Raw genomic sequence first — 12,248 nt, forward strand, 5'->3', positions numbered from 1 at the left:
CCTGCAGATTTGTTTAATAATCCCTTTCATATCCCTTGCTTCCCATTCTCCTAGTTCCACATACCTTACATTAAAAACCTATATTATTGCTCTGGGCCTTGGCTCCTTTCTACTGTGTTTTCCTTTTGAAGCTGCTGTCAGTATCCCATGATCCTGTTGTACTGGAAAGACTCTTGCTTTATTCTGAGACCTGTAAGGAGCATTATTAATGCTTCCTCTAAATGTTGGTACCTTAGTAAACTGTTATAGCACATTTACCCAGAAGACTTTTCTTCCATTGAAGGGATGTCCTGTACTGCAAGAAAGAGATGCTTGAGGCCACACTAGTACCAGAGAACACTATTTTTCTCTCTCCCTCGCCTAACCCCCATTGTCCCCGCGCTGCTTCTTCGAGTACCAGTTGAGTCTCCTGCCAGGTTAAGGAGTCTGGGAGGATGTAGATGAACTCACCAGGTTCACTGACTGTCATCTTGAAATCTGACAGTCTGCCAGGCCATAACGTAACTTATGATATGGGGTTGATGGAACAGAATTGCCATCAGGCAATATATCAGATTAAACTGTACCTCTTAAAATTGTTACACAAATGGGCCGTCCATCTCAAAATGATCAGATTCTCAGCAGCGGCCGGTGCAGGTAAGCACAGTGGGGCGGGGCGGCAGGGATGGCAACAGATAGCGGAATAAGATTTATTTATTTATTTTATTTGCCCTATTCTTTTGTTAGTTGACATCCCATCCGCCCCACCCCACTGCCCCACTGTGCTTCATTGTACCGGCCACTGTAGAGTCTATATCATTAATGCTCCTACGTTTCACCTATGTTAGGTACTAACTGGCGCAGATGGCATAATCCAACTACTGATTTGAGAGAGTTAAAGATCACCTATATTCTGATTAGTCTACGAGACTCAACTTTGAAAATTTGGAAAAGGTGCAAAGGTGCAAAATTTGACTTGTTTTCCTCTGCACACCAAGGAAGAGACCAGCGAGGAAGAAAGTGAGGAAGTCCAACAGGTGCTGGGGTTACTGCCAGTATATCAAGGTTTTGCATATCTATTTAGTAAAAACAGAGCTGACACTATACCATCACATTGAGAATTCAACTGTGTTGTAGACTTCCTGGGGCAAGGGGTATTGACTGTCGAATTTATCCCCATAAAGTGCAAAAAGATGAGGTGCTAAAATAATATTTTCAAGAATCATGGAGATTGGTTTTATTAGCCACTGCACCTCTTTAGCAGGAACATTGATTTTCTTCATCCGTGAGCTGAATGGTCATTTCCCCCACTGGATTGAATAGAGAGAATTGAACAAAATCACCAACCATAATCAATACCCTCTCCCCTTCATATCAGTATTGCTAGATCAGATAACAATTACCACCATTGTTTTTAAAGAGGAAAAGGCCACAACAAGGTGCGAGTCAGAGAGAGGGATGAGTGGAAGACTACTTTTTGCACGAGGGTTTCGGAATATGCAAGTTAGGTATTAGCATTGATAAATCCAAGGTTCAAGCAGTTCAAGAATGTCTCTGTCCCTCTTCTGTGAAGGAGCCTTAATGTTCCATCAGATTTTCCAACTTCTACCTCTGTTTCATCCAGAAGTTTTGTACCATCATCCTACCTATCACCAAGTTAGTCAATAAAGTTGAACCTTTTCAATGGGGAAAGGATGAAGAAGCAATTGAGATACTAAAGAAAGCCTTCACTTCAGCACCAATACTCCACCATCCCAACAATAAACTTCCTTTATCATTGAGACTGATGCTTCATACTTTGTGATGGGAGCTCCATGGTCTCAAAGTAATCCAGAGACTGAGGAGCTGCATACAGTGACGATATGGACCGATAACAAAAACCTCCTGTATTTTAAGTCCATGAAATGCGTGATTGCTCGTCAGGTGGACAAGGCCCGCTATATGGACTCTCTTTTCCCTTTTTCAATATGAGCTTAACTATCCACAAGGACATCGGCATGGCAAAGATAAAGACTTGTTTTATAACTAAGTCTCCATCTCTTCCTAACACCCTGTCTACAATTACTGGCAGTTCAATACCATGCTTCATCTTTGTGACCATAGTTCAACAACCACAATAAAAAACATGATTGATCCATACTTGGGGTGAAAACTCCACAATGAGGATTCCCATTGCAAAGATTCCGCTCTGAATTCAGAGACTACCCCACGACTGCAGGGCCTTCGCCACAAGCGAAGTGGCCCTTTGTGAATCAGGGCCTTAGTGCTTGATTGGTGGTAAATCTCCAGCAGATACTCTCAATTCTATAGAGCCTGATTGGTCCTGTTCCGTCTGTAATAGAATAATTATTTGTCCTTTTGTTGGCTTAGTAGTATTTTTATTTTAATAGATCTTCATTATGTTCCTGATTTTCCTACAGTGTTTCTACTGGTTGGTTAGAACAAACCACTGTTGGGTGTCAAAACTATATGGGTGACAGGAGTAAAAATATGGTGATGAAGATCCTATTGCCTTTTGGACTTAGAATTTGAATGTTATTTTGGTCCTGACGAAGTTCCTAATGTAGGAACAGAACGCGTTGGCTGAGCTGTATGTGCTATTGCAAAAAAAGAATATATTGAAATAAAGAGTTTGAAACTACGCAAGTGTCTGGACTTCATTACCTGGCGCACACCCACTTACTTAAACAATTAAGGATCTGGAACACAGAAGCACCACACAACGGCTGGTGCTGGAGTGTTAGTGCGCAGGACTTTACACTTATGAAACAAGAATGAGGTGCAGACCTACAAGTCCGCTGTTGGTTTGCCTTTTTTGAAATATTTAAATAAAGTTCATAATATATGCAATTTATAGAACATTTGGCAAGGTGATAGAAGGTCCAAGTAAGAGTGAGTAAAAAAGCCAGTCATCTATGAGTGAAAAGGGTATCAATCAATCAGGATTTATAAAGGCTAATCACCTGATGGGGTATCCAGGCTCTTGCAGGTCCTGGAGGCTTATTCCAACAGCCAAGTCTTGTGGTCCATTTGGAATTCCAGAAGTCAGGTGATGTCCGGAGTTGCGTGGGGAGGCTGTTCCAGGTTTTTGCTGCAATGAGGGAGAAGGAGCGTCCTCCACTTCTGCTTCGGAGATGCGGGGAGTATGGACAAGTGAGAGGGAGGCAGAGTGTAGTCTTCTCAATGGTTGGTGAAAGTTTAGGCAATGGTTAATGTAGGCGGATCCTTGGCTGTGTAGAGCCTTGTGAGCATGGGTCAACATCTTGAATTGGCATCTCTTCTGTACATTGAGCCAGTGGAGTTTCCTGAGGAGGGGTGTGATGTGGGTTCATCTGGAAAGGCCAAGGATAAATCTAGCTGCAGCCTTTTGTATGGTCTGAAGTCTCTGTAGGAGGTGTGCAGCGATTCCTACATAGAGGGCGTTGCCGTAGTCCAGTCAGCTGGTGATAAGGGCCTGTGTCATGGTGTGCCTCGTGTGTAGGGGTAGCCACTTGAAGATCTCATGTTGCATGCGCAGAGTGAGGAAGCAGAACGAGGAGATGGCGTTGATCTGTGATTTCATGGTGAGCTTGTTGTCAAGGATGATTCCAAGGTTTCTGGAATGGTCGTAGGGAGTGGGTGTGGGTCCTAGGTCTGATGGCCACCATGAGTCATTCCATGTGTTACTGCTGTTGCCGAAGATCAGTACTTCCGTCTTGTTTGTGTTCAACTGCAGGCAGATGTTCTCCATCCAGTCAGTGACACTTGTCATGCATCTGTGGAAGTTGGTTCTGGTGTGGCGGGGTCATCAGTGAGTGAAAAGATAAATTGGGTGTCATCTGCATAGGAAATTATGTTGAGACCATGGCATTTGACGATGTTGGCCAGTGAAGTCATATATGTGTTGAAGAGCATGGGGCTGAGGGATGAGTTCTATTGGACACAGGAAGTGCTCTGCTTGGATTTGAAGGTGAAAGGTGGATAGAAGATCCTCTGGGTTCTTCTAGTGAGGAAGGAGGTGATCCATCTGAACATGTCCCCTTGCATGCGGATATGGTGGAGTCTTTCGATCAACGTGTGGTGGAATACAGTGTCAAAGGCTTCCAAGAAGTGGAGGAGGAGCAGAGCTGCTGTTTCTCCTCAGTCGAGGAGGGTTCAGATGTCGTTGGTGGCTGGGATCAGGGTGGTTTCAGTGCTGTGATTGCTGTGGAAGCCATATTTGGGTGGTATGATCCAGGCTCCAGGCTTGTCATGAGTTGCTTGTTGATGATCTTTTCAAATACCTTTGCTGGGAATAGGAGCGGGGAGATTGGCCGGTAGTGTCATAAAAGTAAATAAAGTCTGATGCTGAAGCGTTTGCAGGTTATTTTGAGAAGTTACATATATGTCAGTTACATAATTGAAGCATGTATCATAGTTTTGATTTGTTATGGATTAGAATAAAAATTCTTGAAGTTTCGGTCCTCTAATGCAATTCATTCAGCAAGACCATAATCATATGAGAAGAAACAATGTGAGGAGGAACCAGAAAGCAAATAATGGTTTTGACTCCTGAGGGTGGATCACAAAGGATCCCACCAGAAGAATCAATTGTGGTGTCAGTAGTGTTCTAATTGTGTCAAATTGTCATATTTCTTTCTATTTAGAGTGCAATATGTGGGAGCACTCAGAAAGAATAGCAGTGATGCAAATCACTGCAAGGCGCAGAATGCTAAATATGTGTCACGCCAATAAACTCAAACAGTGTGTAGAAAGACTGCTGCCAAATGTAAATGTCCTTCCTGCATTTCTCCAGTAGTGAAAGTACTGCAGTGGGACTCTCTTCATTCAGTGCAGAAAAATTGTGTGCAGTTGCGCTTTAATATTTGCCATTCTTCAAAGCCATTAATAGAGTAACCACCAGTGCAGACACTTCTCTTCTAGACTGTCATCCAGGTAGACAGAGTTTTTGGCCCTCTGTCTTGGTAGACAGGATGCCACAGGAACCAGGTATGATGTGAAAACCTTGGCACAGAACACTGATCAAAGAGTAACACCAAATCACCAATTCCCTTGCCCCATTCTGAAACAGAGAAAACCTATAAAGGCTTACAATAGCTGGGAACATGGAAGTGGCATCACCAGTGTCCAGTGATACTATCCAATCATTAAGGCAAGCAAGGAATGACCCCTGCTTGCACCAACATATTGCCTGATTGCATTTAGAAGAACTTATCGACAAAGTGCCGGATGAAGGTGAAGCACACTCCCCTGTTCTTCTTCATCACAAAAAAGAATCAGGAGTAATACACTGGTTCCCATTGTGTGCATGAACAAGCTCACTTGCATCTTAGATAGCACCACGGCTTCCACTTCTCAAAGAAGTGTTCTGGGTTTTTCTCAGCAATAAAGGCCTCCTGTGGTGGTGGACCCCTGTATCAAGGTTTTGCAGGAAATGTCCATAGCTTGGTTGAGGGGGGCTGATTGCAGCCCATTAACCCACCATACCTGATCCTGGTTGGACTAATGGTACTACAAACCTCTCCTATTTAACATAAAGTCAATAAGGCCCATCCCCATCTTATGCAGGCTGAGACTCAATTTTCTCTATTTTTGAAGAATCATTGACATGTCTGCCTTTGACACAGATGCCGTCTGTCCTTATCGTTCCAAGAAACTGAAAATGTCAAGGCACTCAAACAATTACATTGATAAGAACACCTGATGTGCCATCAGTCTGGGACAAGTGCTTTATTATCTCTATTTCAAGGCCAGACCCTCCTTCCATTCCCCTACACTTTCCCTCCCTTGTATGGAATGGTGGAAACTTGATGTGATTATTAATGGAGCTAGTGTATGCCAGAGAACTGATATTGCCTGAATTGGCAAAAAAAACTGTGCACTTGTATAATATGTGTTTTGCTTACCAGGAAGTTGCTTAGATTTAAACCTAAATCATCCAATGCTGGAAAATGTATTTTGCAAGCAAGCAGAAAGATTTTGATTTATGGTCCAGTCTTTACTACTCCTCATTGAAATGTCATTTAATTACTGAACAAGGTATGCATAGGATGCCGTAGAAAATATTTTGACAATTAAATAGCAAGTGTAATTCTAGGCTAGCTTAACATGTACCATATATCCCTCTTTACTCTTGCATGTTGAGAAATCCAATGCCACTAACAACATTTATTTAAAAGAGCTGCTAGTTTTTGTGATATATTACTGCATGGCATTTAGTTTTATCAATAGTTCATCAAAAAGTGATAGTCTTTAAATCAGAACAACACATAAACCAGAAATAGAGATGTTCGACATTTTTGCAGGGTTTTCTTTCACTATTAGTTTAATCTCATGCCACCAAAATACTGTGGTTGATGTTTTGTTTCAAATACATCATGAGGTTGACAAAAGGGTCCAAAGTCAGCATAAATATATTTACAAAATCCACTGCAATGAAAGAGAACACTACATTAACTCATAATATAATTTTCTGTGGATGGGGCGAGGGGAGTATTTTAGAGTTCTGTTTCTTGTACAATGTGTGCTTACCTTTCTTGCATGATTGTCCTGTATTCCTTTTTCCAGAAATCCTTAAAGTCTGTGATGAATTCATCCCAGAGACTGAAGAATGCATGTGTTGAGACTTCTTTCTCTCCCATTTTTGGCTTCATGTAGAAATAGGTTGCAGTTTCCAAGAAACTGTCAATGGTTAATATAAAAATAAATTAGTCTGTGCCATATCAACAAACCTTGTACAGTATAAATCTGTAATGAATGCATTTTCACAGTTCATTAATTGACAATATTCTAAGAGTTTTAACATCCCTTGATAGGCACATCAATGACATGTAGTCAATGAACTGGTGACAGTACTTCTCTTCAAGTATCAAGATCTGTCTGTGTTACTACTAGGTCGCTTGCCACATTCGAATTGAACAGCATCAGCCAAGACAGCATTTCAGTGAGACAGAATGTAAAAAGTGTGTAGATATCACAGGTGTATAGTTATCCTATTTCCTTTATCAATATTTCCCGATATTTTCAAGTGTTTGAGAAAACATAACAAATGTGCTGCATATTGTGAGCACATTTGGACATATTCTTACCCCGCTTTGTTCAAATTAACATCAACATATAATTCTGCAGTGCAAAAACAAACATCCATATTAGGTGTTTTTTGGGGGAAAATAATGATCTGAAAGCTCAGGGAGCTTTCTCCCTGGGCACTGGGTCCATCAATGTATTTTCCTGTTTGAGACCTGCAGGCCCCGAGAGGCAGTCCTGGGGAATTAAATCTAGTGATGTTTGCCCCACTCTAAGTAGGGTGCGGCGACTGTGTACTGTGATCTGCAGGATCTGGCTGTGCATTGAGAGGTTTCTGATAGCATTGCCAGCAGTTGCTCTGTCACTGGAAACCTTGCTGTTTCCACACGTTTAAATGTGGTGGGGGACCAATGAGTTTGGTGGATGAATATCCACCTTGTTTTAGCAGATGCTCTGCCTCTACCATTAACTAAATGACCATCTTTGAGACTACTGTAGCCCAGGCACCCTTCAGCAGCCTTTCAGTGTAGCCGGAGCACACTTCTGACTTCTAAAAGGACCTCTAAATACAATTACAAAAAAATGGCTTGCAGATATTAATTCTGTATATGGATTGCTCAGTAAGGAGAACAGATCCCTAAAATACCTTTACATTAAGGGGGATATCAGGGATATCACGTAAGTATGTGTGTGTTTTCCTCCATCATTATATAATAATGCTTCTAGATGGTGTGCATGTCAGCCCTTAATATGTTAACTGGACAGGCTTTTAAAAAGGTTCATGTGCACAGGGTTTGGTTTATCACCTCGACAAAACCCTCAGAGGAGGGTTAAATACTTGTGTTATCCTTTTGGATGAGGGACTGTTCATTTTGTTTTTAACCATGTTTTTTTTGGATCTACACCAAGAGTCTCCTTCAATTGAATGGCGATAGACAATTAGGATTAGAAGATTTTTGGCAGGGGTCAACGATCGCATTTATCCTTGATAGGTGTGGTTTTGTGATGTGACAGTCTAATGCAGCTCTATATTCTAAATTGTGCCTACTTTTAAGAGAATGGCGATTCTCCAAATAGAGTGCCTGGATAATCTGAATTTCATGAAAGACACAGAGGCTAGCATTATGCATTAAACTGTTTAATGCTACTCCTGCAGTACTTTAAAAAACACATTACGTCATAAACCCCTCATCAACCCAGATCTAGAACCATCTCTCATATAAATAGTCCATGGAATCCTCTTCCCATGTGAAACGTGTTCTTCATCTTGTCCATTCTAACAATCCTAATACTTGCAAAGCATCTTCTTCTGCAAAAGCCTTTAATGCCCAAAGCTGTCCTACTAACTGCCTTCTAAAACAGAAAACAAATCTGTATAAATCTTTTTCCAAACAAATGAATGAAGTCATTCACAGTAAAAACATTTTATAATCTATAATTCCCCTGTTTTATATTACTTATACCAAAAACAGGGTGCGGTGGGCGGGATAATGCTAGCCTCCATGTCTTTAATGAAATTCAGGTTCTCTAAGTACTCTATTTGGAGAATCGCCATTTCATTGCAAGACCAGTGGCTATCATTATGCATGTTGGTAACCCTGTAAGACCACATTTCCACATGTTCAATCAGCTTACAATAATGTTTCACAAAAACAGCAGCATTCTACCAATCAGCCACTTTCATAATGTCCTTCAATCTCCCACCTTTCCAAAAGACTTGACTTGCCATTGCACCTATCATTGAATGAGCTTTACATTTTTGTAAATCAACACCTGCTTGTTGCATAGTCCACTTCACCCATCATGTAATAGTAGCTGTAGTCACTGCCTTGAGTGGCTTTACAAAAGAAATCAACGATTGATCCACTCCATCTGGACGATACTCTTCCACTCTAGACTCAAATTCTTTTATACAGTCCCCCGTAAATAGTTTCTTACATGCAACACATTTTGGATAATAAATTGCTTCCGACATAGGCTTAGTCCTTTCTGTAATCTCAAAAGTTTCTCAAAAGGGAATCATAAACTCAGATACTTACCTCCAAGGCTTTCACATTGTAAACTCTTTGACTGAAACCAACCACAACAATACTGCTAATTTCATAGCGAACCTCTTCAACTCTAACTAGGTCAAGCGTTCAAAAATTATAAAAACCAAATTGACATCCCATAGAACCTCATATCTTGGTTTAAATGGTCTTCTCAACCTTATACTTTTCAGTATCCTGCAAATCAACACATTCCTCCGAACACTTCTACCATCCACCTGGCTGTGTCCAGCAGACACTGTTGATCTATAGCAATTTATAGTCCTATAACTGAGCCCTTTCTCAAACAGTTCCACTTGAAAATTAACCACTTCTACAATAGGTACCTCCACGGAATCTAAACACCTTTCCAATCACAAATATACCTATATCTTCCAAATTCCTTTATATCTTCGACATGTATCTGGAGCCCAAGAATCCTCAAGTAATTTCTCTGTCTTTCCCAAAAGTACAGACACATCTGCAGATTGCCTGATATTTTCCAGACAATAATATTAAAAAACCCTGTTTGAACTAGAGGATACTCCTCTCCATCTACACCTCTCAAAAGATCCTCTTGTGCTGACAGATAAAATGGTATTTTGCAAACAAGTTCCAACTGCATCGAAAACCAAGTCTAAGAAACCCAGAACAGGGTTACCAACACCAACGGACATCTCTCTCACCTCAGTTTCTGCACAACTCTCTGGGTCATAGCAAGTGGGAGAAATGCATAAGCATAAAGTAAGCATCCTTGAGCTCCAACTTTACCAACAAGTGGTTCTTCTGCAACATGTCTCTTAGCAGATGGTTACCCTATATCCTAAAGTGTCTGTACAACCGAAACTTGTTTAACTCTCTTAAGTTGCCTCCATCCTTTGTCCTTTATCTCTAATAGGAAAAGGGTAATCACAAAGACTTTGTTCTCTTTGTTTACTTTCACAATTGCACCTTTCTCTAACATATTCCATATTTCTTTCTTTACCACCTTTAGTTTGTCTGAGTTCAATACCAATTCTCTTGGTTGTACGTATTGAAAAGGAATCTCTGTAAACTCTATTTTGAAACCCTGTATCATCTCTTTTACACATGGATTCTGAATAATCTTTTCGCATTGTTTTGAAAAACACTTTAGTCGATCACCTACTGTTCCTTGGAAAGAAGAAACCACTCTACTTACCTTGGAAACCAGTTGGTCCCTGACCACGAGACTTAACTTCTCTTCCAAATTGAGAACGACTCCTTTGTGGGGAGAAAGAGGCTCCTGCGCCAATCTGGTACCCTTTCCAAAAACCTTTTTGTCAGAAACTACTATATTTGGACCTTTGGAGTCCATGGCCAGCAGAAAGTCCCCTTCTGCCGGACCTGCCAAAAGCACTACCTCTAAAAACTCTGCACATATTATGCTACACCCTGTTCAAGGCAATGAAGGTTGCCACGTATTTCCCCATATCTCCGCCAAACAATAATCTTTTCAGATTCTCACTTGCTTTCTTTGTTGTCAAATCACTCAATTTGGGATTGATCTTCTTTAGCACCACCTTTCTTCTGTCTGCATTTAGGCCCGCATTCATGTTGCTAAGAAAAACAAGAGCTCTCTGGCTCCAACCCCTCAGTGAGTTTAAGTCCAAAGGAAGACTCTTAATATGAGCTTACCCAGTCATATCAATATCCCGAGCTATGGACCAGGTGATGGTCCTGACACTGCTTTAAGGACCTATCAAGTCCTTTCCTGGGATCCCTGCCCATTTTGAACAAAATGTGATCATTTTGGGATCCAAATTATGGGTAAAACAAACTTTGTCATCAATCACTGGCCTGGAACATTCCATCTTCAACACATTTTTCACCTCTATCTCAAGAGGAATACGTATCCATTTTTAAATAAAATTACCCACATGTTCCAGAGGCCATCATTCCGCACTTCTCAGGTGCTTACTACTAAGGTACAAAAACATATCTTCCCCTAAGGGGTTGTGTTAGACCTGTCAGCCCTTTGGGTGGTCCCTCCTCATTATTATTTATTTTGTCCCCCTTCTGCCTCAAACCCTGTTGTAATTTTTCCTTTTTGGGAACCACCAGACTTTTTAGTGTTGATGCAGGGTCAGGGAGCCATTTTCCCTACCCCTGGAACTTCTGTCTGAGGGCCTGAGACACAAAATGGTGGCCACCCATTGTCACCTGAGAAATAGCCAGAATACACTAGAGGTTTCTAGAACCTTCTGCAACATTCTAGAACCCTGGGACAGGGGGAGGCAGTTTAGAATGTTGGGAAGCCATCTCAGGGAGGCAGTTGGCAGTTGGCAGCTGACTGGAGAGGAGAGAGGACAGAGATTCAGAAGGAGGAAGGAGTGAGGCAGCAGGGGTGGAAACCAGTGTTTGGAGTGGGGTCCAGAAACCCACCCTTGATGCTAGTCCCTACTGACCAAGCCCAGCCTAGAGCCCTGTGTGGGACCAAGACCAGAAAAACCATCTTAAGGACCTAAATATTGTGAAGAGGCCTTAAAGAAGAAGACCAGCAAGCTCCTGACCTGTTTAGCGGTGTCCTCCTGGAGTCCTGACGTCGAGAAGCCTGGAGACCTGGAGCCCGAGGTGGAGAAGCGGCGCTGACAGAAAGCAGACGTCGTACTCGGAGCCGCCAGAGGTCGAGAGAGGGCGCCGACGGAGGTCGTGGAGAGTCACCGGAGGTCGAGTAGGAAGTCACCTGAGGTCGAGGTGAGGCGTCGACGGGGGAGTGAAGTCCGCCCTCCGGAGTCGCCGGAAACCAAGGTGAAGCGCGCAGGAGGTCGGGAGTGGAGGTCGCACTCCGGAGTCGCCTGAGGTCGAGGTGAAGCGCGCAGGAGGTCGGGAGTGGAGATCGCACTCCGGAGTCGCCCGAGGTCGAGGTGAAGCGCGCAGGAGGTCGGGAGTGGAGATCGCACTCCGGAGTCGCCGGAACCCGAGGTGGAGCCGACGGAGGTCGGGAGTGGAGGTCGCACTCCGGAGACACCCGGAAGCGGGGAGACCGTGACCCTGTGACGCCGGAACACGACATCGAGCCAAGGCCGCCCAGCGACATCGATCCGGAGCCGCCTCACGGCACCGACCCGGCGTCAGGTAAAGCAGATCGACGCGACATCGAACCGAGGCCGCCCAGCGACATCGAACCGGAACCGCCAGACGGCATCGACACGGCGTCAAGTGGAACAGATCGACGCGACATCGAACCGGAACCGTCTCACGGCGTCGACTCGGCGC

General features: G+C 42.9%; 1 protein-coding gene across 1 annotated transcript in view; it reads right to left on the minus strand.

Moving 5' to 3' along the window:
• FMN2 (formin 2) overlaps nt 1-12,248 on the minus strand; it is a 656,752-nt gene that overhangs the window by 47,963 nt on the left and 596,541 nt on the right. The window contains exon 16 of the mRNA XM_085612201.1: nt 6,490-6,639. Within this exon, the coding sequence (XP_085468327.1) occupies nt 6,490-6,639 (150 nt within the window). The remainder of the gene's footprint in view (nt 1-6,489; nt 6,640-12,248) is intronic.

The sequence above is a fragment of the Triturus cristatus genome, chromosome 6, assembly GCF_964204655.1.
Source record: "Triturus cristatus chromosome 6, aTriCri1.1, whole genome shotgun sequence".
NCBI classification, from domain to species: domain Eukaryota; kingdom Metazoa; phylum Chordata; class Amphibia; order Caudata; family Salamandridae; genus Triturus; species Triturus cristatus.